The sequence below is a fragment of the Oncorhynchus clarkii genome, chromosome 2 (assembly GCF_045791955.1).
Source record: "Oncorhynchus clarkii lewisi isolate Uvic-CL-2024 chromosome 2, UVic_Ocla_1.0, whole genome shotgun sequence".
NCBI classification, from domain to species: domain Eukaryota; kingdom Metazoa; phylum Chordata; class Actinopteri; order Salmoniformes; family Salmonidae; genus Oncorhynchus; species Oncorhynchus clarkii.
The window spans coordinates 66,211,120-66,238,423 of NC_092148.1; the positions used below are offsets into that span (position 1 = coordinate 66,211,120).

Here is a 27,304-nt window from a genome sequence, read left to right on the forward strand (position 1 = left end):
ATTCTAAACTGACTTGCCTAGTTAAATAAAGGTGGAATATTTCCGTGCTTTTAGTGCCCATAATGCAATTCTTCCGAAATGGGCGTGGCTTCACACCTTTTTCAGATTTGAAGAAAATGGAGGGAAATATGCAGCTGAAGTCCGAAAGAGAGGGGATACAAATTCATTGCTTTAACTAATTATGACAAATGTTAAGAAAATGCTATCCAAAGGTATAAAGTAATGACTTTTGAAATGTTGGCTGACAATTTGTTTGCTACACTAACCACATAGCATATCATTACAGTAGTTGTGTAACAGTATAACTTTATAACTAGCTAGCCATTTCACATCCGTTACAGTTGCTTGTCTGTACCAGTATGTTAGCTAGCTACTTATGGCTACTAATACATCGAACTTGTCAGTATATTAACTATATGCTATCAAACTAACTACCCAACGTTTATTGACTTGATTATTCACGTCATGCTTAGCTAAGTGGTATAGTCATTGTGCGTTGTCAATGTACATTGCTAATGAAGTCGTAAGATGTCTAGCTAGTAATTTGTTAACTATGCTAGCAAGAAGTTGCAACGCAACAGCATCAACTTCTAGAAGACAGAAGAAGCGCTAGTACACTCAACTGAAAGGATGTTTGTTTGCACTATACTAAAATGACCTAATAGTATGTATAATATACTCATTAATTATGTAGTATAAAGTATGTTAGTATAGGTATTCGGACACAGCTCATGTATTTGATACCATTCCGCTCCAGACATTACCACGAGCTAGCAAGAAGTTGCATAGCAACAGCATCAACTTCCGGTAGACAGAAGAATGCTAGTACACTCAACTGAAAGGACACTGCGCTTGGAGTATACTAAAATTACCATATAGACTCAGCAAAAAATGAAACGTCCCTTTTTTGGATTTTTACAAATTATATTTGAAAGACAGGGTAATTTGTTAACTTTCATAACTGTGACCTTAATTGCCTTGCGTCTGTAAGCTGAAGGCAAGCTCGTGGTAATGTCTGGAGCGGAATAGTATCAAATACATGAGCTGTGTCCGAATACCTATACTAACATACTTTATACTACATAATTAATGAGTATATTATACATACTATTAGGTCATTTTAGTATAGTGCAAACAAACATTATCCTTTCAGTTGAGTGTACTAGCGCTTCTTCTGTCTTCTAGAAGTTGTTGCTGTTGCTTTGCAACTTCTTGCTAGCATAGTTAACAAATTACCCTGTCTTTCAAATATAATTTGTAAAAATCCAAATAACTTCACAGATCTTCATTGTAAAGGGGTTAAACACTGTTTCCCATGCTTGTTCAAAGAACCATAAACAATTAATGAACATACAGACACTAACAGCTTACAGACGCAAGGCAATTAAGGTCACAGTTATGAAAGCTTAGGACACTAAAGAGGCCTTTCTACTGACTCTGAAAAACACATTCAGAAAGATGCCCAAGGTCCCTGCTCATCTACGTGAACATGCTTTAAGCATGCCGCAAGGAAGCATGAGGACTGCAGATGTGGCCAGCGCAATGAATTGCAATGTCCGTACTGTGAGACGCCTAAGACAGCGCTACAGGGAGACAGGACGGACAGCTGATCGTACTCGCAGTGGCAGACCATGTGTAACAACACCTGCACAGGATCGGTACATCTGAACATCACACCTGCGGGACAGGTACAGGATGGCAACAACAACTGCCCTAGTTACACCAGGAACGCACAATCCCTCCATCAGTTCTCAGACTGTTCACAATAGGCTGAGAGAGGCTGGACTGAGGGCTTGTGGGCCTGTTGTAAGGCAGGTCCTCACCAGACATCACCGGCAACAATGTCGCCTATGGGCACAAACCTATCGTCGCTGGACTGGTAAAAGTGCTCTTCACTGACGAGTCGCGGTTTTGTCTCACCAGGAGTGATGGTCGGATTCGCGTTTATCGTCGAAGGAATGAGCGTTACACCGAGCGGGATCGCTTTGGAGGTGGAGGGTCCGTCATGGTCTGGAGCGGTGTGTCACAGCATCATCGGAATGAGCTTGTTGTCATTGCAGGCAATCTCAACGCTGTGCGTTACAGGGAAGACATCCTCCTCCCTCATGTGGTACCCTTCCTGCAGTCTCATCCTGACATGACCCTCCAGCAAGACAATGCCACAAGCCATACTGCTCGTTCTGTGAGTGATTTCCTGCAAGACAGGAATATTAGTGTTCTGCCATGGCCAGTGAAGATCCCGGATCTGCGACCTGCTGGATCGGAGGGGGAGGGCTAGGGTCATTCCCCCCCCCCCCCCCCAGAAATGTCCGGGAACGTGCAGGTGCCTTGTTGGAAGAGGGGGGGGTAACATCTCACAGCAAGAGCTGGCAAATCTGGCGCAGTCCATGAGGAGGAGATGCACTGCAGTATTTAATGCAGCTGGTGGCCACACCAGATACTGACTGTTACTTTTGATTTAGACCCCCCCCCCCCCCCCCCCCCCCCCTTTGTTCAGGGACACATTATTCAATTTCTGTTAGTCACATGTCTGTGGAACTTGTTCAGTTTATGTTCAGCTTTCTTTTTTTGCTGAGTTTAGTATGTAGTTTGCTCATTAAGTATGTAGTATAAAGTACGTTCGTATGTGTGTTCGAACACAGCTCATGTGTTTGATATATTTGATATCATTCCGCTCCAGACATTTACCACGAGCCTGGCCTCACCAATTAAGGTGCCACTAGCCTCCTGTGTTTGATATAGCTACTACAGTATCTACTGTATGCATTGTTTGTGCCCCTACTCCCAACTCACTCTCGTCAATGCCCACCACCAGGTGGCGCTAGTCTTCAGTTTTTCATAGTAGGATAGAATCAGACAACATATTACAGTATATAATCATTCTAAAGCTGTATACTTCTTTAAGCTTACAAAAGATGCAAACATTACTGTAACATTATGCATTTTTCCTCATAGATGAAATATGCAGTTTTAACCATTGTATTGCTTGTGATGCACTGTGCCTTTGGAAAGAGCTCCCACAATCATGAAGAACATTGTGTCCACCAGCACTGAGCATGACATGCAGTGGTACCCAAACTTTTTCGGTTACTGTACCACCAACTGAATTTTACTCTGCCTAGAGTACCCCTAAAGTACCCCCTCATGTGCATTTTACCAGTAACCCTATGGTCTCGTGAGTTTTCTGAAGTACCTCCTGTGGATTGGGCAAATACCCCCAGGGGTCCCAGTACCCCTGGTTGAAAACCACTGTTCTGCTGGGTACTGAGGTTTACATTTTTGAATAATCATCTGAATAATGTTTTCCCCTCTCAGTCATATTCACTATCTCTCCATTTCTAGAACTTGGGTTTTAGGACAAAGATTATTTTTTTTTAATTGTCCAGCTGAGCAAAGGAAAAAAATGATGGACATCGTGAAGAAGATTGATACAGATTCTGACAAACATTTAAACTCAGGTAAACAAGGAAGAAAATATAATGTATTGCCCATTAAAATAACATCAAATTGATCAGAAATACAGTGTACACATTTAGTGTTGTAAATGACTATTGTAACTGGACATGGCAGATTTTTAATGGAATATCTACATAGGCATACATAGTCCCATTATCAGCAACCATCACTCTTGTGTTCCAATGCCACATTGTGTTAGCTAATCCAAGTTTATCATTTTAAAAGGCTAATTGATCATTAGAAAACCCATTTGCAATTATGTTAGCACAGCTGGAAACTGTTGTCCTGATTAAAGAAGCAATACAACTGTCCTTTAGACTAGTTGAGTATCTGGAGCATCAGCATTTGTGGGTTCGATTACAGGCTCAAAATGGCCAGAAACAAAGTACTTTCACCTGAAACTCGTCAGTTTATTCATGTTCTTATTCCGGGATGCTGGCCTTCTAGGCAGAGTTGCAAAGAAAAAGCCATATCTCAGACTGAACATTAAAAAATAAAAGGAAAAATAACACAGACACTGGACAGAGGAACTCTGCCTAGAAGGCCAGCATCCTGGAGTCGCCTCTTCACTGTTGACGTTTTGCGAGTACAATTTAATGAAGCTGTCATTTGAGAACTTGTGAGGCGTCTGTTTCTCAAACTGGACACTCTAATGTACTTGTCCTCTTGCTCAGTTGTGCACCGAGGCCTCCCACTCCTCTTTCTATTCTGGTTAGAGACAGTTTGTGCTGTTCTGTGACGGGAGTAGTACACAGCATTGTACGAGATCTTCAGTTTCTTGGCAATTTCTCGCATGGAATAGCCTTAATTTCTCAGAACAAGAATAAACTGACGAGTTTCAGAAGAAAGTTCTTTGTTTCTTCCCATTTTGAGCCTGTAATCGAACCCACAAATGCTGATGCTCCAGATACTCAACTAGTCTAATGAAGGACAGTTTTATTGCTTCTTTAATCAGGACAACAGTTTTCAGCTGTGCTAACGTAATTGCAAAAGGTTTTTTTAATGATCATTAGCCTTTTAAAATTATAATCTTAGATTAGCTAACACAACGTGCCATTGGAACACAAGAGTGATGGTTGCTGATAATGGGCCTCTGTACGCATATGTAGGTATTCCATAAACAATCTGCCTTTTCCAGCGAATATATATATATATTGTTTTACGAGATTTTGTTTGTGCGATTCATTTTTTATTTCAAGGTCATTGTTCAAAGAAACTCACTCAGTTGATATAATGTAGGGATACTGTATGTGTAATGGATTGTCCCTACAGAGGAGATCATGCTATTGGTTCAATATGTCTACAAGAAATACGCATTGGATGATGCAGATGTGCACTTCCCTGAATTTGACACCAACAACGTTGTTGTGTCCTGGGAAGAATACTCCTTGAATGAGTCAGTAATATTGATGAGAATGCTGTTCTGGAGGATCCAGGGGAAGAGTTCTCAGACTTGTATGATCACCTTAGTTTACCAGTTAGCCTGTATTTTATTGTTGACAACATATGGATTGCACATGCTTTACACCTCACAGTACTTATCAATCTTTTCCTTTTTAGCTCCACATTAAAATAAAATAAGCATTTTGACTTTGCTGAGGTGGATGGCACACCAGGCCTTAACCTAACCAAGTTTCTCACATTTACACACCGATCTGAAGTGGATCACATGACTGTGAGACATTTCTACACAGAACAAGCTGTTTACGTGTGTATTTAGATGAGCAAGGATGCAGAATTGTATGTTTGGTGCGGTTAATATTTTGCTGTTCATTTTTCATTTATTTATTTATTTTGGACTTCACATAGTACACAATCATGCATAAGCCAAAGTTCAGCTAACAGAACACATTCAAGTGTTTGCTGTTGATACATAAGGTGGTTGACAGTGGAATCATTTCTGAAAATGACTTTCTTTGGACCTTTATATTAAAACATATTTGTTTATTTGAGGTTGCTAAGATAATGGTAGACTATTTAGATGAGCAAGGATGCAGAATGAAACGTTTGATGCGGTTAATATTTTGCTGTTCATTTTTCTTTTAGGTTTTTGCCCATGAAAATGTGTTGAGTGAATATGACACAGCTAAAGATGAGCTCATCAGTCTAAGTGAATTTATTGGAGATGTTCGAACTAATGGTAAGCACAGAGGAATGCTGTTTGTTTTTCTCAACATACTATGATAGACAGAATGGTTTGTAAATTCTGAGTTTGCTTTCCTGCTTTATAATGTCTGTTTATGTACTTTAGAGCAGGATGGGTTGCTGGAATGATCATTTATATAAAACATATTTAGAAAGATGTCCAAAAGCATGTACTTACAGTATCTATCAAATAACAACCAACTTAAATGTTAGCTTAGATGCAGGCTGTATGTGGTAGCTGACACCACACCAAAACACTTCCTCATTTGAGTCAAACTAGTGAACCAAGCCCTGTGTTCCAGCTGGGGGTTTCCTGTGTGTACATCTTCACTGGCTTTGACAACCATCAGTGCTTTCTTTACTGAATCCACTCGCAGAGTATATTATATTTGGTCTATTGCTGAGATGACTTTACAATTCAAAGATGTATTTTGGGTGAGTTACTTTAACATACTGACTAACTACTTTGATGCTCAATCCATATGATCTCTATGATTGAGATAGGTTAAGGTTATTTTTAGAAATGCACTGCACAGAGGCAATTTTTTTGTTATTATTTTTTAAATGTAACCTTTAACTAGGCAGGTCAGTTAAGAACAAATTCTTATTTACAATGACGACCTCCCAGGGAACAGTGTGTTAACTACCTTTCTCAAAGGCACATCAACAGATTTTTACCTTGTCAGCTCAGGGATCTAAATCAGCAATCTTTCGGTTACTGGCCCAACGCTCTTAACCACTAGGCTACCTGCTGTTATGTTTTTGTGATGACATAACACCTAAGACATTATACCCGCTTCAGAGGCAGTACTTTACTAAATTAACCATAGTATTTCTCATTGGCTCTCAGATTGTAGTTTACAAATGTGTTTGTTTTATGGCCTCAGCCAATTTCTTGACTAAAACTTTTTTTCAGATGCTATGTTTAAGAAATGTATTAGTAATTATTTTTGTGGAAACTTGCTCTTCAGTGTGTGGAATAATAAATGTACTGGTGTATTATGTAATTTATCTAAATAACTAGGCCCCATTTTTGTAAAATAGTCGCTGACAAATGTTCTACACAACTTGGTTGTAGCTCATTCTCTTAGCTGGATTGCTCTTTTCAGCGCGTCGGTAAGTGTGATAAGCCTTTCCTGCTGAGCTTCCTTTGAAACGAACCCAACCGTGAACAGGCCAGGCTCCCCACTCTTTCTGTTTTCTATCTTCTGACTGTGATGCATTGTCAGAACTACAAAGCCACAGACAACTTCTGGGTTGATTTGCATTACAGGCTCAGTACCATAATCCCCTTCTAACCTTTGCAAATGAAAATGAACACATGAAATTCATTCACTTATTGTACATGTTTTCTAATTACTTTGTATTAAATATTTTTGGCATTGAATTATGTTTGATATTGTGTAATACAAATACCAGTATTTGGCATTCTGTATTCTACATCTATTTATTTATTTTGGACTTCACATAGTACACAATCATGCATAAGCCAAAGTTCAGCTAACAGAACACATTCAATTGTTTGCTGTTGATACATAAGGTGGTTGACAGTGGAATCATTTCTGATACTGCTAAGTACGTGATGACCAACTACTGTTTATGGTTGTTTTCCTGTGGTAACTGGGTGGTATGTACTGTAAGGTATGAGTGATACAGTGTGGGCCCAGCAACATCCCTCTGAAAGTGATGTATCATATAACATGTTTATGACTTTCACCTGCACTGGCATTCAGTACTATTATGTACACAGCATCCATGAAATCATTTTCTTTTGCCAAACACCACAAAGCTGGATAAGTGTCAATAAAGGCTGTGGCTGAAAGATTAATAGTTGCTTTGATGCATCTATTTTTTGAAAATGACTTTCTTTGGACCTTTATATTAAAACATATTTGTTTATTTGAGGTTGCTAAGATAATGGTATGATTATGTATGGTTGTAGGGAGTGGATTTCATCAGTAATGTGGGATATGAGGCTCTCATCCAGAGACTCTGTGAGGGTCGACGGATGTGCAAAGATATGGAGGAGCTCTTGAAGATGAGGTAATTGTTGTCAGCAAAGCGTTTCCTACATTGTGTATGAAATTATATTACGCCACAATTATAAATTAAGAAATATTGTGTTTCCATTGGGTAGGGCATCTGCTGAAGAGAGATATGGCAAAGAGTTGGTGATGATTGCACGCAAGGCAGGGGGACTCTGTGAGATCAAGTGAGTGGCTCTGCTCTCAGGATTCATGGAAACCAAATGCCTTACTTGTTGGTGGAAAGAGAGAGAGGTGTGTGTGTGAAATGAATGTATCTGCACATTCTCACAGTTATCTTCTTTTCACAGCACTTTGAAAGCATCCCTTGACCAACTCAAAGTCCGTAAGTAGAACACAACTTCACTTGTCCACCTGTTAGCTATGCAGTTGCAACATCTGTCAGCGGCACTCTACTTCATCCCAGATTTGTAATGTTGTCAAATGTCATGTTTTGTAGAAATTGAGAACATTGGGAACCTACACATACAACTGTCTGGGGTGTTAAAGGAAGAGGTCAAGAGGATGGAACAGTTCAGGGAGCGACAGAAAGAGCAGAGAAAAAAGGTTTTGGTTTGACCTTTATAGTATTCACCCACATGAGGAAATTGCACAGGAGTTTTTACTTCTATCTGACAGACAGTGAAGTAATGTGGCTACTATAATCACCCTATAATGTGTCCAGGATCACTGGACGGTTTGAGTTGTCCCACCTAATGTGAATCTCCCCACCTAAACACTGTAGTGCGATACAGTACATAGATTTCTGTAAGTTAGTATCTCAGGTCATATTTTTGAAACTTTGCATGTCTAAAGCCAATCTATTGTTAGCTCATAGTGGTGAATATCTAGATATGTTGTACAATTAATTCATATACTTTGATATCAAATGTTCATAACCATTTGCTGTTTTCCATGATAAAGGACAGACATCCACTATTGATCTGTAATTGATCAGCAATTTGTGCATCAGTCACAGTATACTTTCCTCTGTCTCAGTTTGAAGGCATCATGGACAAGGTTCAGAAGATAAAGGTGTCTTTATACAAGAAAACAATGGAGGTGAGCACAGTTCCTTCATTTCTTTATCTGTATGCGTATTTGTGTGACGTCAAACCCTGAACCTTATAGTTATGTTTGTCTGTGGTAGGTAGGGCTCAATGTGTCAGGGTTATTTTAGCCTTACTTACAAAGAACCTTTGGTTAGTATGGTTCAAGAAAACCTTAAGGTTTTGGTAAATTGCTTATATACACAAAACATATAAGGCATACCACCAAGCGCATACAGATAAAAATGGAAACAAGGAGGGCCATCAAAGTCATAAGCATTGTGAGAGAGGGTGGAAGAGAAAGACGAGCTGTGGAAAGAGTGTAGAGGTATAACACGCTTCAGTGTAAATGTGAGTGCACAATATGTACTGGAGATACTTTTGTATATACAGTTGCAGTCGGAAGTTCACATACACCTTAGCCAAATACATTTAAACTCAGTTTTTCACAATTCCTGACATTCAATCCTACTAAAAATAGGTCAGTTAGGATCACCACTTTATTTTAAGAATGTGAAATGTCAGAATAATAGTAGAGAGAATGATTTATTTCAGCTTTTATTTCTTTCATCACATTCCCAGTGGGTCAGAAGTTTACATACACTCAATTAGTATTTGGTAGCATTGCCTTTAAATTGTTTAACATGGGTCAAACGTTTCAGGTAGCCTTCTACAAGCGTAACACAATAGTTGGGTGAATTTTGGCCCATTCCTCCTGACAGAGCTGGTGTAACTGAGTCAGGTTTGAAGGCCTCCTTGCTCGCACATGTTTTCTCAGTTCTTCCCACAAATCTTCTATGTATTGAGGTCAGGGCTTTGTTTTGTTGTCCTTAAGCCATTTTGCCACAACTTTGTAAGTATGCTTAGGGTCATTGTCTATTTAGAAGACCCGTTTGCGACCAAGCTTTAACTTGAGATGTTGCTTCAATATATCCACATAATTTTCCTACCTCATGATGCCATCTATTTTGTGAAGTGCACCAGTCCCTCCTGCAGCAAAGCACCCCCACAACATGATGCTGCCACCCCCGTGCTTCATGGTTGGGATGGTATTCTTTGGCTTGCAAGCCTTACCCTTTTTTCTCCAAACATAAGGATGGTCATTATGGCCAAACAGATCTATTTTTGTTTCATCAGACCAGAGGACATTTCTCCAAAAATGACTCAAATGATGTCAATTAGCGTAACAAAGCTTCTAAAGCCATGACATCATTTTCTGGAATTTTCCAAGCTGTTTAAAGGCACAGTCAACTTAGTGTATGTAATCTTCTGACTCACTGGCATTGTGATACAGTGAATTATAAGTGAAATAATCTGTCTGTAAACAATTGTTTGTTGTTTGTTAACAAGAAATTTATAGAGTGGTTGAAAAGCTAGTTTTAATGACTCTAGCCTATGTTTATGTAAACTTACATCTTCAACTGTATAGTGTATGTGGACAAATTTGTGGATTTGACTATTTCAGCCACACCCATTGCTGACTGGTGTATACAATTGAGCACACAGTCATGCAAGCTACATAGACAAACATTCGCAGTAGAATGGGCTTACTGAAGCACTCAGTGACTTTCAACGTGGCATCGTCATAGGATGCCTCTTTTCCAACAAGTAAATTCGTCAAATTTCTGCCCTGCTAGAGCTGCCCCAGTCAACTGTAAGTGCTGTTATTGTGAAGTGGAAACGTCTAGGAGCAACAACAACTCAGTCGCAAAGTGGTAGGCCACACAAGCTCACAGAACAGGACCGCCAAGTGCTGAAGTGCATATTGCTTAAAAATCACCTGTCCTCGATTGCAACAATCACTACCGAGTTCCAAACTGCCCCTGGATGCAACGTCAGCACAAAAACTGTTCGTCGGGAGCTTCATGAAATGGGTTTCTATAGCCGAGCAGCCACACACAAGCCTAAGATCACCATGCGCAATGCCAAGTGTTGGCTGGAGTGGTGTGAAGCTCGCCGCCATTGGATTCTGGAGCAGTGGAAACTCGTTCTCTGGAGTGATGAATCACGCTTCACCATCTGGCAGTCCGACGGACTAATCTGGGTTTGGCAGATGCCAGGACAACACTACCATAGTGCCAATTATAAAGTTTGGTGGAGGAGGAATAATGATCTGGGGCTGTTTTTCATGGTCCGGACTAGGCCCCTTAGTTCCAGTGATGGGAAATCTTAATGTTACAGCATACAATGACATTCTATACAATTCTGTGCACTTTGTGGCAACAGTTTGGGTAAGGCCCTTTACTGTTTCAGCATGACAATGTCCCTGTGCAAGCGAAGGCCATACAGAAATGGTTTGTCAAGATCGGTGTGGAAGAACTTGACTGGCTTGCATAGAACCCTGACCTCCACTCCATCAAACACATTTGGGATGAATTGGAAACGCAGACTGCGAGCCTTCCCAGAATGGAATGAGATGTTCGACGAGCAGGTGTCCAGATAGGGCATGTAGTGGATGTATGAATTGGATGTATGAATTCTGTGGCAAGCCGAGGGAGCGCCTCTGAAACATCGTAACTCTCGGCTTAGCAAATCCTGCTTTGTTTGTTTTATCTTAGTCTCTCTGCTTACACATGCATCTCTCGCTCTCAATTGTACTTTGTTCCTCATCTTGCAGCAACTTCCTGTAAAGTTTCAAATAATAATAATAGCTGTCAGTATCTAATAATTGGAGGTATGTACATTGTGTAGTATTGTAAACCAGACAACAGGTTCCCTTTCTGTGTGTCCTTTCCCTCCCAGTCTAAGAGAACTTATGACCAGAGGTGCAGAGAGGCGGATGAGGCCGAGCAAGTTGCTGAGAGGATGATCAGTGTAGCTACCACCACACCCAAGCAGGCTGAGAGGGTAAATCATTTTACTCTTCCCATCCACACTGGACAACACATCTACTTACCTGACAATGGGAACAAGGCTTCGAAATAGACAATTAAGTTGTATGAAATTAGTACTCCCTCTGAGTACTTGTGTAAGATTGACCGACAACTACTGTATGTTCAGTCTGTACATGTTTTGAGTTGTTTGAATAATTACAAAGGATGTGTATTGCAAAGGATGTTGGACTTTCATCATAGAGTGAATAGAAACACGCACTCTGCACTGTTGCTGTGTGGGGCATTAAGTAAAAACCCTTGTTCATGAAGATTACTGCAACTTTCCTCTTCAACTGAGTGTTGAAATAGAAATTCTGTTCTATCATTTCCTCTTTAAAGACGTACTAAAGGATTTCCAATTATGTAATTGGAAGATAATTTCCATACTCTTTAGTACTGACATTTATGCAATGGTTTCCTGCCAGTCACAGTAACATTCCTGTTTGTTTGCAGGTGCACAACAAGTCTAAGCAGTGCAGGGAGGCAGCAGCAGAGGCAGGTATGGGATACTAGGCTAGTGAGCTCCTATCTTTTCCTAAAGAAAAAAAAAAAAAACTATGAATAAAGGCAGTCTATGACTTGGCTAATTAAAGATCCTCGAAATCAAGATTGCTGAGAAGCCACAGCATGATTTGACAGCTTGGTTTTGTTTCCCTTTCATCCCCATATTGCTGAGATTTAGCAATGTTGTGCAATGACTTCAGTTCCTGTTTCATCAAGTAATCTTGGAATTGGCTTCTAATGTGCAGATGATATTTCGAAAGGCCATAGATATTGTTCCCTCCACTAAACCTTCAAAAATTCTTCCGGCATAGGAGTCATTAAAGGAAACATGTACAACTCTCTTAGAAAAAAATATAAACTATTGGAACCAAGACTTCAAAATAACTGGTATTGGCACAAGATGGAGGGAATGTTGGCACATAACTAATTAAATTACAGTTAACAAAGATGTAGGGTTAATCCAGTATAAATTAATGTTTAGAATTTATTACGTGAGACAAAATTCACGAATTCTATAGCACAACGGCAATCATGTCTTAAATGTAAAACTAACAATGACTCAAAAATCCTTGCCTTCTAGGAATCAAATCAAATATATTTATTAAGCCCTTACGTCAGCTCAAAGTGCTGTACAGAAACCCAGCCTAAACCCCAAACAGCTAGCAATGCAGGTGTAGAAAGCTATGAAGTCCAAAGGTTTTGGGTGGAGTTATACAGTTAGCAGTCAGAAATATTACAATGTGGTGAAATTACTTTCATTCCGTCTGTCTGCATATTTAAAGACATGGCATATGAGGATGCAGTGAGAAACCCGATGGGTTGGACCATACTTTTCTTGTCAATCATCTTGTGTGTATACTTAAACTGGAAATCAACCAATCCTCCATCAACACAATGGAAAGGTCAAAATGTTTTATTATCTAAATGTTGAAAGTGTGTGGGTGACCGAGAGAAACAAAATGGTTCAGTTTTCGGCCATGTGGCGGAGAGTGATGCGGGCGCTGGAGATGGAGGGCATGAGGGAGCAGGTGGGTCTGGGCAGGTGTGATGTCGTTGATGTTTGTGTGTCTCTGTATACTGTCGTTTGTATGTGTATGTTTTGTAATATAAAAAATGAATAAAAGGTGAGATGAGAGAAACATAAAGGACTGTGTATTATCTGAGTACCACCTTTTCTATGTTTGCAGAAAAACAATACATGTCAAATATTGATCAGCTAGACAAGATTCGTCAAGAATGGGAAACTACACACGAGAGTACTTGTGAGGTACATTAAGCCATATTCTGATGTTAGTCCTAGGAAAGAATTCAAGTTGGATTGAACAGTACGATGAGACAAACATTTCTTAAATGATGTAAATATTTGCTATCAGACTAGCTGCTGGTTCACAGATTGTTGTAAAAAGGGGATGTCCATCCAATACAGATGAATCATACAATGGAAATTTGGTTTGCAGGTCTTTCAGCAGCAGGAGGGAGATCGTATCAACATCCTGAGGAATGCCATCTGGGTCCACTCTAACCAATTCTCAATGCAATGTGTCAAAGATGATGAGGTTGGTGAAGTTTGTCTTCCCTTACCATGTTGTACTGTAATCCAGTATGTAAGACAATATACAGAATTTGTATGGACTGTACCATATAGTAGCTTAAATAACTACTAGATTATAACTGGGCTGTAGAGCTGATTAGTAATTAACAAAGAAAACCAATTTAATGTGTTTAAGCAGTGCCCAAAATATACTTTCAGTGTTATGAAGAAGTGAGGAAAACTCTAGAACTGTGTAACATCACGGCAGACAATGACTGCTTTGTTGAGATGAAAAGCACTGGCTCAAGTCCACCAGGTAAGTACAGTACACCACCTGTCCAGTTTCCTGGTTTGTGTACATGAATATGTTCCAGGTCTGAACATTTCAATATTATCTCTGAACTTTTTAAATGTCAACTTATTCAAATATTGATGAGAATAGAGTGTGTATTCAGACACCTTGGATTCTTCACATTTTATTTTGTTACAATGTGAAATTAAAATTGATTTAAAAAAAAAAAATGTGTCAACAATCTACACAAAATACGCTATAATGTGGAAGAATAGAAGAATAAAGTGGAATAATAAAAACTTTTATATATATATATATATATATATATATATATATATATATATATATATATATATGTAATAATAATGAAAACATAACTAAAATATAGTCGTTGCATAAGTATTCAGCTCCCTGAGTCAATACACGTTATATACACCTTTGGCATCGATTACAGTTGTGAAGCTTGTTGGATAAGTCCATAAGAGTTTTGCACACCTGGATTGTACAATATTTGCCCATTATTCTTTTCAAAATTATTCAAGCTCTGTCAAGAATTTGGGGATCATGGCTATAGAGCAATTTTCAAAACTTGCCATATATTTTCAAGTAGATTTAAGTCAAAACTATAAATTGGCCACTCAGGAACATTCACTGTCTTCTTTGTAAGCAACTCCAGTGTAGATTTGGCCTTGTGTTGTAGGTTATTGGCCTGCTGAAAGGGGAATTCCTCTTCCAGTCTCTGGTATGAAGCAGGTTTTCCTCTAGGATTTTGTCTGTGCTTAACTGAGTGCAAGCGAGTTGATATAAGACAGGTAAATTGCCAAACCTGGAGTTAGAGCTGGAAAATGCCAGTGTGCTAGTTTTTACATGACAAAATTGCAAACTAACATGCGTTTGACACTCGTGCCGCCTTAACGCCATCTGAAAATAGATCCCCATGTAACTTATTTTGTGATCTGCTGAGCCAAATGTGAAATTCTGAACTCATTTAGGCTTGCCTAAATAAAGGGGCTAAATACTTATGCAATGGCTATTTTAGTCATGAATTTTTTATTTTCAAATATATAAAAAGACCGTTTTGTGTAGATTGTTGACAAAAAAAGTACAATTAAATCCATTTTAATCCCACTTTGTAACGCAATCAAATGTGAAGAAATCCAAGGGGTCTGAATACTTTTGCAAGGCACTGTATGTGGCCACATGGAGAAATAATGTGTTCCCCCTGTGTTTGCACTTTCCAGTGCACCCACCTTTCTGTGATTTACATTTTACTTAGGCCTTTGGTGAGTTTGCTTTGCTGAATGCCTGTGGTTTCTTCCCAGCTCCCATTGTGTTTGAGAACTATTATGAGAGAGAGCCCTCGACAGACAGCAATGGCAGTGCCTGCTTTGTAGGAGGAGTTATGAAGAGGTTAGAGACACTTCTTTTTAAATTATGTTGTTGCACTACAAGAATGCATATTTGAAATAATGTAACCAGCAAAACAACATCTTTACAATGTGAAACAAAACAAGTTCTGTTTAATTACTTTTAGGTTTTCAAACCTTCTGCAAGGGAACTCATCGACTGGCTCTAAAACAAACGTCAATGACAGTTCACAGCCACTAGCACCACCTACTGGTATGTATGCTGCTAAAATTACTGTAACAACACTGAACAAAAATATAAATGTAACATGTGAAATGTTGGTCCCATGTTTCATGAGCTGAAATAAAAGATCCCAGAAATGTTCCATACGCACAAAAAGCTTATTTCACTTTACTTCGCACAAATTTGTTTACATCCCTGTCAGTGAGCATTTCTCCTTTGCCAAGATAATCCATACACTTGACAGGTGCGGCATATCAAAAAGCTGATTAAACAGCATGATCATTACACAGGTGCACCTTGTGCTGGGTAAAATAAAAGGTCACTTTATATTGTGCCGTTTTGTCACACAACACAATGTCATAGATGTCTCAAGTTTTGAGGGAGTGTGCAATTGGCATGCTAACTGCAGGAATGTCCACTAGAGCTGTTCCCAGAAAGTTTAATGTTAATTTCTCTACCATAAGCCATCTCCAACGATGTTTTGGAGAATTTGGCATCCAACCGGCATCACAACTGCAGACCATGTGTAACCACGCCAACCCAGGACCTACACATCTGGCTTCTTCAACTGTGGGATCGTCTGAGACCAGCCACTCAGACAGCTGATGAAACTGTGGGTTTGCACAATCGAAGAATTTCTGCACAAACTGTCAGAAACCATCTCAGGGAAGCTTATCTGCGTGCTCGTCGTCCTCACCAGGGCCTTGACTTAACTGCAGTTCGGTATCGTAACCGACTTCAGTGGGCAAATGCTCACCTTCGATGGCCACTGGCACGCTGGATAATTGTGCTCTTCACGGATGAATCCCGGTTTCAACTGTACCGGGCAGATGGCAGACAACGTGTATGGCGTCGTGTGGACGAGCAGTTTGCTGATGTCAACGTTGTGAACAGAGTGCCATATGGTGTCCATGTGGTCATGGTATGGGCAGGCTTAAGCTACGGACAATGAACACAATTGCATTTTATCAATGGAAATTTGAATGCAAGAGATATACCGGACAAGATCCTGAGGCATATTGTCGTGCCATTCATCCGCCGCCATCACCTCATGTTTAAGATCTGTACACAATTCCTGGAAGCTGAAAATATCCCAGTTCTTCCATGGCTTGCATACTCACCAATCATGTCACCCATTGAGCATGTTTGGGATGCTCTGGATCAACATGTATGGCAGTGTGTTCCAATTCCGCCAATATCCAGAAACTTCGCACAGCCATTGAAGAGGAGTGGGACAAGGCCCCAGGCCACAATCAACAGCCTGATCAACTCTATGCGAAGGAGTAGTGTTGCGCTGCATGAGGCAAATGGTGTTCACACCAGATACTGACTGGTTTTCTAATCCACGCCCTTACCATTTTTTAAGGCATATGTGACCAACAGATGCATATCTGTATTCCCAGTAATGTGAAATCCATAAGGTAGGGAGGGCCTAATGAATCTATTTCAATGGACTGATTTCCTTATATGAACTGTAACTCAGTAAAATCTTTGACATTGTTGCATGTTGTTATGTTTATATTTTTGTTCAGTGTAAATACAGTAATTGTGGTACTTTTCATTGTGTGTAGGACGATGATTGTGATGTATGTTTTTTTCTATGTTCCCTCTTAACAATGCATTGTGTTTATCTAAAAGGGAAAAGTCTTGTTCCACTCATAATTTGGAAACAGTAGTAGCCCATAACTTTATCATGCAGGTTTTCAATCTATTTACTTGACGACCAGGGGGCACAAACATCCATCTGATTGCAGGTCAACTGTCCCTTAACCTAACGTAGCAGGCCTAGAAAGACGCCTGAGCGGAGTTCCCACTTCTGTTTTTCAGGGGAAACGGAAGTTAGGTTAAAAATACCATATCCCTGAAAAACAGAAACGTCGGCTTTCTGCCACCGCCGCTAAGGGTGACTGTCCCTTCGCATAAAAGTATCTGTTTCAGCAATATTAAGCAGGGTCTGACACGACATCACATGGGCTTACTCTTTTAGTTCAGTTAATAGAGGTAGTAATGAGGTTTCAAACTGCCAGTGGCTTGACCAAATAACTGATTAATCTGCTTGCCTCTGTGTAATCCTTAGCCAACACATCAGATGGAGTGTACGCCTCCATTCCTGGATTTCAGCAAGTGCAGCCAACCATCTCAGAAAGCAGAGAGGAGTACCAGGCTCTGTATGACTATGCTGCTCAGGTCAGAATACTCTGACACTCTATATCCCTGCATTCAACATATAGGCCAACACTAAGAATGAGTGGATTCACGTTTATGTAACATTTGAACCACAACTTGCCTAACCCGGCCTTGTCCATTTCTAGGGTGAGGACGAGCTGTCCATGTTTGCAGGGGAGACGGTTGTGGTCATTGAACAAGATATGGATGGCTGGTGGACTGTGGAGAGAAACGGCATTTCAGGACTGGTCCCTGGGTCCTATCTGGCCAAAGAATGAACTATCCTTGGCACAAGTAGTAAGGCTATAGGGCACATAGCATACCCCCACCCCACATGTCTTAGTTTGACCATTTTCTCTAAGCCTTACAGGGCTGATAATGTTAGCTCAGTCTTGGCTATATGCGTTGTTGAGTGACGTCACTGACCTGAGACCATGGTTTTATCTAATGATGGAGATTATTCACTTATGTATTATCAAGATGGAAAGACGTGCACTTACCTGTTTTACTTTCCTCTCGAGTCTACAAGCACAACAGTTTGTGAGTTGTTACACAAATAGAGTACATTTGCTTCCCTATGATATAGAAATTGTAGAAATTGTGCAAGAATATTGAACTTTAAAAGCCTCCCAGCAAACAATTATAGAGAGAGGATGTTTTTGTAATGTTACCCGTAATGTTCCCCTAATGTTTGTGTCCAGTTTTCCGTTAGTTAAGGGAACATTCTATCTATGTTGGCATAAACCTTCAGAGAACCTTTTTAGCATGTTTTGGCGTTAGTTATAACATTCCCTTCCTTATAGTCAAACAGAATATACCCAGAACCTGGTTACCACATTCTAAAAATATACAATGTTAATGTTCTAGACACGTTTCATGAGAACGTTGCAAGAACATTCATGTGTCCAGTTTTCTGTGGGTTAGGAAAATATTCCATCAACGTCCCACCAAACATACACAGAACATGGTTGCCATGTTCTCAGAACATAAGATATGAATGTTCTAGGCACGTTTCATGGGAATGTTGCAAGAACATTTGTGTATCAACTCACTGCCTTCCTGAAGACAAACAATGTATAAGAAACACACTCTTGAAGGTGGTAAATTACCTTTTAATGGCATCAGACCAAAGCTCCCCATCTGTCCTCGTGCTCCTAAACCTTAGTGCTGCTTTTGATACCATCGATCACCACAGTCTTTTGGAGAGATTGGAAATCCAAATTGGTCTACATGGACAAGTTCTCGCCTGGTTTAGATCTTATCTGTCGGAAAGATATCAGTTTGTCTCTGTGGATGGTTTGTCTTCTGAGAAATCAACTGTAAATTTCGGTGTTCCTCAAGGTTCCGTTTTAGGACCACTATTGTTTTCACTATATATTTTATCTCTTGGTGATGTCATTCGGAAACATAATGTTAACTTTCACTGCTATGCTGACGATACTCAGCTGTACATTTCGATGAAACATGGTGAAGCCCCAAAATTGCCCTCCCTGGAAGCCTGTGTTTCAGACATAAAGAAGTGGATGGTGGCAAATTGTTTACTTTTAAACTCTGACAAAACAGAGATGTTAGTTCTAGGTCCCAAGAAACAAAGAGATCTTCTGTTGGATCTGACAATTAATCTTGATGGTTGTACAGTCACCTCAAATAAAACCTTGGCATTACTATGAACCCTGATCTCTCTTTTGACGAACTAATCAAGCATATTTCAAGGACAGCTTTTTTCCATCTTTGCAAAAATCAGAAACTTTCCATCCAAAAATGCAGAAGAATTAATCTATGCTTTTGTCACTTCTAGATTAGACTACTGTAATCCTCTACTTTATGGCTACCCAGATAAAGCACTAAATAAACTTCAGTTAGTGCTAAATACGGCTGCTAGAATCTTGACTAGAACCAAATATTTTATCATATTACTCCAGTGCTAGCCTCTCTACACTGGCTTCCTGTTAAGGCTAGGGCTGATTTTAAGGTTTTACTGCTAACCTACAAAGCATAAAATGGGCTTGCTCCTACCTATCTTTCCGATTTGGTCCTGCCATACATACCTACAGGTACGCTACGGTCACAAGACGCAGGCCTCCTTACTGTCCCTAGAATTTCTAAGCAAACTGCTGGAGGCAGGGCTTTCTCCTACAGAGCTACATTTTTATGGAATGGTCTGTCTACCCATGTGAGAGACGCAGACTCGGTCTCTACCTTTTTTATCTCTTCAGTGGGTCCTATGATTGAGTGTAGTCTGGCCCAGGGGTGTGAAGGTGAACAGAAAGGTACTGGAGCAAGGAACCGCCCTTGCTGTCTCTGCCTGGCCGGTTCCCCTCTCTCCACTGGGATTCTCTGCCTCTAAACATATTCCGGGGGCTGAGTCACTGGCTTACTGGGGCTCTTCCATGCCGTCCCTGGGAGGGGTGCGTCACTTGAGTGGGTTGAGTCACTGACGTGATCTTCCTGTCCGGGTTGGCGCCCCCATCGGGTTTGTGCCGTGGGGAAGGTCTTCGTGGCCTATACTCTGCCTTATCTCAGGGCAGTAGGTTGATGGTTGAAGATATCCCTCTAGTGGTGTGGGGGCTGTGCCTTGGCAAAGTGGGTGGGGTTATATCCTGCCTGTTTGGCCCTGTCCAGGGGTATCGTCGGACAGGATCACAGTGTCTCCCGACCCCTCCTGTCTCAGCCTCCAGTATTTATGCTGCAATAGTTAATGTGTCGGGGGGCTAGGGTCAGTCTGTTATGTCTGGATTATTTTTCATGTCTTATCCGGTGTCCTGTGTGAATTGAAGTATGCTCCCTCTAATTCTCTCTCTCTTCTCTCAGAGGACCTGAGCCCTAGGACCATGCCTCAGGACTACCTGGCCTGATGACTCCTTGCTGTCCCCAGTCCACCCTGTCATGCTGCTGCTCCAGTTTCAACTGTTCTGCCTGCGGCTATGGAACCCAGACCTGTTCACTGCACGGGCTACCTTGTCCCGGACCTGCTGTTTTGGACTCTCTCTCTACTGCACCAGCTGTCTCTAACTCTGAATGATCGGCTATGAAAAGCCAACTGACATTTACTCCTGAGGTGCTGACCTGTTGCACTCTCGGCAACCACTGTGATTATTATTATCTGACTCTGCTGGTCATCTATGAACATCTTGGCCATGTTCTGTTATAATCTCCACCTGGCACAGCCAGAAGAGGAGTGGCCACCCCTCAGAGCCTGGTTCCTCTCTAGGTTTCTTCCTAAGTTCTGGCCTTTCTAGGGAGTTTTTACTAGCCATCGTGCTTCTACATCTGCATTGCTTGCTGTTTGGGGTTTTAGGCTGGGTTTCTGTACAGCACTTTGTGACATTGGCTGATGTAAAAAGGGCTTTCTAAATACATTTGATTGATTGAATGTTCTTACAACATTCCCATGAAGCATGTCTAGAACATATCTTAAATTCTGAGAACATGGTAACCACATTCTGGGTAAGTTCACATACGGGAACATTCCTATGAAAACATTAGTTAATGGTCTGCTGAGACTCTTAAGGGAATGTTCTCCAAAGTTGTGGGAACGTTTTTTGTTAGCTGGGCTGTTACATTAAATTAAGTGCCCCTCTGGCGGTGAGGTCGCCAATGTGATAAGGGAGTATAAGCCAATTTGGTTTCAACAGTATGTTGTTATTCCCTTTGAGATTTTGTCTTTGAAATTTGTATTAAGAATAATGGTAGTAGTAATAATTTGTCATACAGTAAATAGTTTGTCCTCTCTCGGGGTTATGGCGAATGTGACCATAGATGGTTTCTAGATGCATGGAAGGGTTAATTCGACCGAGAACAGTGTGAGCCTCACCCCCTCTAACCTGCTGAATTAATGGCGACAATGGCATTAACTATGGCCCTGTCCTTCACCACTTCTACCTGAGTCCGAGCCAGCAACCTGTACACAGCATCTAGTCGAAGCTATCAACTGCCTTTTCTCTCAGGAGGGCAGCATGAGTCCACGTGGAGTGTGTATGGAGAGATCCCGTCCAAACTTCTCTCCTGCTGCTGGTGTACTAGTTGGAAAATGGACAAGACTTAATGCACCGTAAAGGATGGTGGTGGCGGCTAAAGGTGAGAGATTTGTCTGCTTGGGAAAAATCTGATTATTCCCAGATATTGGAATCGGGACATTATCAAGGGCCATCCACTTTGAACATGTGCCATTGAGAAGACAAACTGGAACACTATTTGAAGAAGAAAATGAAGAAACACCAGAAGAATGAGTGCCGGGAAGGATGGGGGTGGTCAAGTGTGCCTGTAATTGATTTATGCTTGTCCAAAAAGTTTTATTTGGGGTATCAGGTTGATTCTGGAGGTCTGCACACTGCAAAATGTATAGTAATTTATACAAAAAATGCATTGAGATACTGACTTGTCATTAACACAGGGACAAATGGGGGCCGTGATGAGAAAATGTAATGCTAGAAATATAAGATGAATATAATGTATGTCAATGTTAGTAGTACATGCTGTATATTTATTTCCCTGTCTGTAAATGTACATTCTGCCAGTGTGTACTAAGTTGAGGGTCTTAAATTCAAGTGATAGACTCAACGTGACGCAGTAGGGACTGTTATTTTAAATTTGGTTTGGATAATTTATCAATAGTTCTAGTCACTCTCTTAGGAACATGAAGGAAGAAGACAAAGTCAAAAATCCAGTTAAAGTTAAAACATTCTACTGCAATGGTTTTACAAGTAAGGGGTATGGAATAAGGATCAGTTACTAGTTGTAGTGTACAACCCAGAATGAAGGGTTTGAAAGTGTCTGTGGTTTTTATGCGTTAATTTTGTTTACTTATGATGATGTATTTTGATAGTTTAAGCAATAACCAAATGAATAAAATGTAATAATAATTATCACAGAGTGATAAGAGGAGGGAGTATACAGAATGTTTTTTTGTCTGAAGCGATAGCCTTTAATTGTACATCTTGTCTCATACAATCATTGGTTCCTATAGGTGCTGGTTAGAGATATGAGGGGGAGATGGTCCCCCTCTTCAGACTTTTTGTCAGAACGCCCAGAATAAGTTCTATAAATGTAGGTAGGAGACGGTGCCAGTCACATGCAGGAACCAACCCTATGAACCATGCCTATGTAGGTTTTTTTGTATAGCTGTATATAAGAGAACTAATGGGACTGCCCCGGCAGAGCTCCTGACAGATGTGTACTATGGTGCATAAAGTTTGTTGGAACCTCTCCAACTTGCTAATAATAAAGAAGGATTCATTTGAGTTTGACTATGACTCCCTGGTGGTAATTTCCACGACAAGATTTGAACCAGTTAAATGTAACTAAACATAATCTATATAAATATAAATAAAGTGTAATCTATGTAATCCTCAAAAGTAATTATTTATCATAAGAGGGACATTAACAATAACTTGTAATTCTGCATACTCCAAAAAAGGTTTAAATCTCACATTTCTGGTAAAAAAAATAATTATAAATTGCTAAGGTGTAGTCAGTTTTGAGGACACAAACTCAAGTACACAGTACAAATATGATAAAAATATGAAAACATGAAATATTTCTTCTTCAACAAAACTGTATGAATACATCTTGAAATGACTTATATGCTTTCTAAATATAGTATAATCAAATAATAAAATGACTAAGATTTCACCTTATAACTGTAAAATACATATTGGTATGTTTAGTGTTTGAGAAAATATGCATATTTTCTGAAAGTTATTTTCTTGATCAAAATGTCTGCCCCCACCACTGTGAACATTACACATATATTCATTATTTTACATTACTTTGATAAAGTTGACTTTTAATCAATCTGTGAATGCACTAGAGCAGGGATGGTCGCCCTTTTAATGGCCCTCGGATAAATATCTCAAAAACAAGATATTTAATTTGCAAATAAATTCATTAAAAATTCTACAATGTGATTTTCTGGATTTTATTTCCTCATTTTGTCTGTCATAGTTGAAGTGTACCTATGATGAAAATTACAGGCCTCTCTCATCTTTTTAAGTGGGAGAACTTGCACAATTGGTGGCTGACCAAATACTTTTTTGCCCCACTGTACAGTACTCATTCAAGGGTTTTTCTTTATTTTTTACTATTTTCTACATTGTAGAATAATAGTGAAACCATCAAAACTAGTGAATATTCTTCCTTAGTTGTTAATTTTCTCAAAATCTAAAGGCACAACCTAGATTCGAGCCAATGTCTTAAGTAGTTGAACCTCGTGAAAGTGACCAACTGATACGTTTTCATTTTCGTCAAAAAATACTTTATATTGAAGGAGTGCATTTGAGTTGATGGCCTACACATGCGCAGTTCGTGTAGTTAGACCCGATGATATGTTTCTACGCATGAGCTTAGCTAGCCAACGTCAACATGACATCACCTACAAGTGTGATCAGGGATTTCTATTGGAGAAGCAGCCTTAGCCTGTCTACTGTACTGCCTTTGCTACAGATGTAAGGATTGCTGGCATGTGCTTTTGCTCAGAAATATGACTTTAGTAAGTTCAATACAACTGGGAACTCTGAAAAAAAACAAGCTCCAACTGGGAAAAACAGTTTTGAACACTCGGAATTCCAAGTCGGAAACTCAAGCATCTTTCTAGAGCTCAGACTTTCCGACCTGAAGATCACTGACGTCATGATTTGACCTTTTTTCTTCTTCTTTGAGTTCCCAGTTGTCTTTAAAGCCCCATTAGTCAGTGGCTGTGACATAGGGTTCTGCCAGGAGTTGGACAGTCAGAAGATCAAATGAAATGGTAGGAGGGTCATCCCAGCTTCAAGTGGTGTCAGATTTCACATCCTACTCCACAGTTGGAGTTTACTCGACACAGACATTAAAGATATACTCCTGTGTCCGTGAGAATCAGGGCTATCGCTCAATGCAAGCTATTTCGACCTACAGTGGCCACATGCATTTATAAGCTAAAATGACATTTGAAACTGGTACCAGAACAGTGCAGGTCCCCTAAAAAGTGGACTTTACATGAGGTTTTAACCCACTTAACCCCACAATTTCACCATCATTGTAAAGACCTAGTTATTTTGTTGCTTTGACAGTCATTTCTGAAGATGATTATTTATTTAATGTGATTTGTCCCTGATTTTAAGGTCAACCCTGTTACATGAACTGAGCTCTCATTTAAAATGGACCATAAAACTATTGCTTTTTTTTTTTAATTCAAAAGAAACATTGAACATAAACCCAGCAAAAAAAGAAACATCCTATCACTGTCAACTGCGTTTACTTTCAGCAAACTTAACATGTAAATATTTGTATGAACATAACAAGATTCAACAACTGAGACATAAATTGAATGTGAGACATGTAACTAATATCAATTGAATAATGTGTCCCTGAACAAAGGGGGGGTCAAAATCAAAAGTGACAGTCTGTATCTGGTGTGGCCACCAGCTGCATTAAGTACTGCAGTGCATATCCTCCTCATGCACTGCACCAGATTTGCCAGTTCTTGCCCCATTCTTCCACCAAGGCACCTGCAAGTTCCCAGATATTTCTGTGGGGGGGGTCCCTAGCCCTCACCCTCCGATCCAACAGGTCCCAGACGTGCTCAATGCGATTGAGATTCGGGCTCTTCGCTGGCCATGGCAGAACACTGACATTCCTGTCTTGCAGGAAATCACACACAGAACAAGCAATATGGCTGGTGGCATTGTCATGCTGGGGGGTCATGTCAGGATGAGCCTGCAGGACGGGTACCACGTGAGGGAGGAGGATGTCTTCCCTGTAACACACAATGTTGAGATTGCCTGCAATGACAAGCTCAGTCCGAGGATGCTGTGACACACCGCCCCAGACCATGACGGACCCTCCACCTCCAAATCGATCCCGCTCCAGAGTACAGGCCTTGGTGTAACGCTCATTCCTTCGACGATAAACGCAAATCCGACCATCACCCCTGGTGAGACAAAACCGCGACTCGTCAGTGAAGAGCACTTTTTGCCAGTCCTGTCTGGTCCAGCAACGATGGGTTTGTGCCCATAGACGACATTGTTGCCTGTGATGTCTGGTGAGGACATGCCTTACAACAGACCTACAAGCCCTCAGTCCAGCCTCTCTCAGCCTATTGCAGACAGTCTGAGTACTGATGGAGGGAATGTGCATTCCTGGTGTAACTCGGGCAGTTGTTGCCGCCATCCTGTTCCTGTCCCACAGGTGTGAAGTTCGGATGTACCGATCCTGTGCAGGTGTTGTTACACATGGTCTGCCACTGCGAGGACGATCAGCTGTCCATCCTGTCTCCCTGTAGCGCTGTTTTAGGCGTCTCACAGTACGGACAATGCAATTTATTGCCCTGGCCACATCTGCAGTCCTCATGCCTCCTTGCAGCATGCCTAAGGCACTTTCACACAGATGAGCAGGGACCCTGGGCATCTTTCTTTTGTTGTTTTTCAGAGTCAGTAGAAAGGCCTCTTTTAGTATCCTAAGTTTTAATAACTGTGACCTTAATTGATTGCCTACCGTCTGTAAGCTGTTAGTGTCTTAATGACCGTTCCTCAGGTGCATGTTCATTAATTGTTTATGGTTCATTGAATACGCATGGGAAATAGTGTTTAAACCCTTTAGAATGAAGATCTGTGAAGTTATTTGGATTTTTACTAATTATCTTTGAAAGACAGGGTCCTGAAAAAGGAGTGTTTCTTTTTTTGCTGAGTTTACAATAGTCAAATCAGTGTAAAAGCAGGTGAGCAGTTTCTATTTTTTGCCATTTTCTGGTAAAAACTGAGCATGTCAAGCATAACACGTCAACCCCGTTACCCCTAGATAGGCTAGGAATGTTTTAATAATTAGGAATGTTTTAATAATTAAAAATGTTTTGGAAGCTTCAATTGCCCCTCATTGCTGCACACAACAAGCTTCAATTCCACATGTCACAATGGGATTTATGGCTGATTTAAAGATGCACTATGCAGAAATGTCTCTGCCAATTCCTGGTTGCTCAAATTCTAATTCAGTTAGCCTAATTTCAGTATTTGTGACAAAACAAGCAAGTATAGTGTAAAGAATCATTGTACCATCTAAACTGCTATGAAATATATTTTCCATAATCAAAAATTTGTATTTTCAGCTGTTTGAAGCTGGTATACAAAAACGAAAGTAAATAAATGCAAAAACAAAACTTAAGATTGGGAAGCATAGAACAGCACACATAGAACATATCTACTGTTTCTTAGACTTGCTTTCAATAAAGAATGACAGATCTATAACTCACATTTCTTTGCGAATCTGGTCAGGTCGCTAAAAAAGTTACATATTGCAGCTTTAAGATGAAAACCTCAACCCAGTTACTTAATGACACTTCATGGGCACTTACAATATGTTATTATTTGTGAAGTGGAACATGTGCTTTTATGGCAGAATGTGAAATGAATAGTTGACCAAATTAGACTACACAAAATGTACTCTATTCGAGGAACGACCCTTGTGTTGTTTAGGAATCATACTGTATCGAGGACAGCTGCAAAGTAAAGTGCACTCGCACACTGTAGTCACAGAGCTATTTATATTCTTTAGTATTGAATATTACTTGTGTGTTTGAGCAATTAAGTGGGAGATACTGTCCACATGCTAGAATTGGCAGGAAAATACAATGGCTTAGATGAATTTAGGGTGATACTTCTAATCCCTCTTTCCTTAAGAATACTATTCGACTGACAATTGTAAAT

At 40.2% G+C, this 27,304-nt stretch overlaps 2 protein-coding genes across 2 annotated transcripts; both read left to right on the forward strand.

Moving 5' to 3' along the window:
- The first annotated feature begins 2,955 nt into the window (after positions 1–2,955).
- On the forward strand, positions 2,956–5,730 carry LOC139377891 (reticulocalbin 2). Its single transcript, XM_071120547.1, is given in 7 exon segments — positions 2,956–3,047; positions 3,316–3,458; positions 4,729–4,842; positions 4,845–4,911; positions 5,017–5,131; positions 5,503–5,596; positions 5,708–5,730. Coding segments are annotated over 7 exon segments (648 nt in total).
- Positions 5,731–5,875: 145 nt separating this feature from the next.
- Positions 5,876–22,876, forward strand: LOC139372204 (proline-serine-threonine phosphatase interacting protein 1a). The gene is made up of 16 exons (XM_071111993.1): positions 5,876–6,036; positions 7,544–7,644; positions 7,739–7,813; positions 7,937–7,971; positions 8,086–8,192; positions 8,625–8,687; positions 11,417–11,521; positions 12,001–12,046; positions 13,239–13,318; positions 13,509–13,607; positions 13,802–13,898; positions 15,197–15,284; positions 15,409–15,494; positions 17,542–17,651; positions 17,777–17,927; positions 20,442–22,876. The coding sequence occupies exons 1-15, from the start codon at positions 6,007–6,009 to the stop codon at positions 17,906–17,908; spliced, it is 1,254 nt and encodes a 417-aa protein (XP_070968094.1). The 5' UTR covers positions 5,876–6,006; the 3' UTR covers positions 17,909–17,927; positions 20,442–22,876.
- Positions 22,877–27,304: the final 4,428 nt, after the last annotated feature.

Coding starts and splice junctions, on each gene's coding strand:
- LOC139372204 (XM_071111993.1), top strand. CDS start 6,007: ATGACTTTACAATTCAAAGATGTATTTTGG. Junction 7,972..8,085: donor CCTTGACCAACTCAAAGTCC/GTAAGTAGAACA, acceptor CATGTTTTGTAG/AAATTGAGAACATTGGGAAC. Junction 11,522..12,000: donor CACCCAAGCAGGCTGAGAGG/GTAAATCATTTT, acceptor GTTTGTTTGCAG/GTGCACAACAAGTCTAAGCA.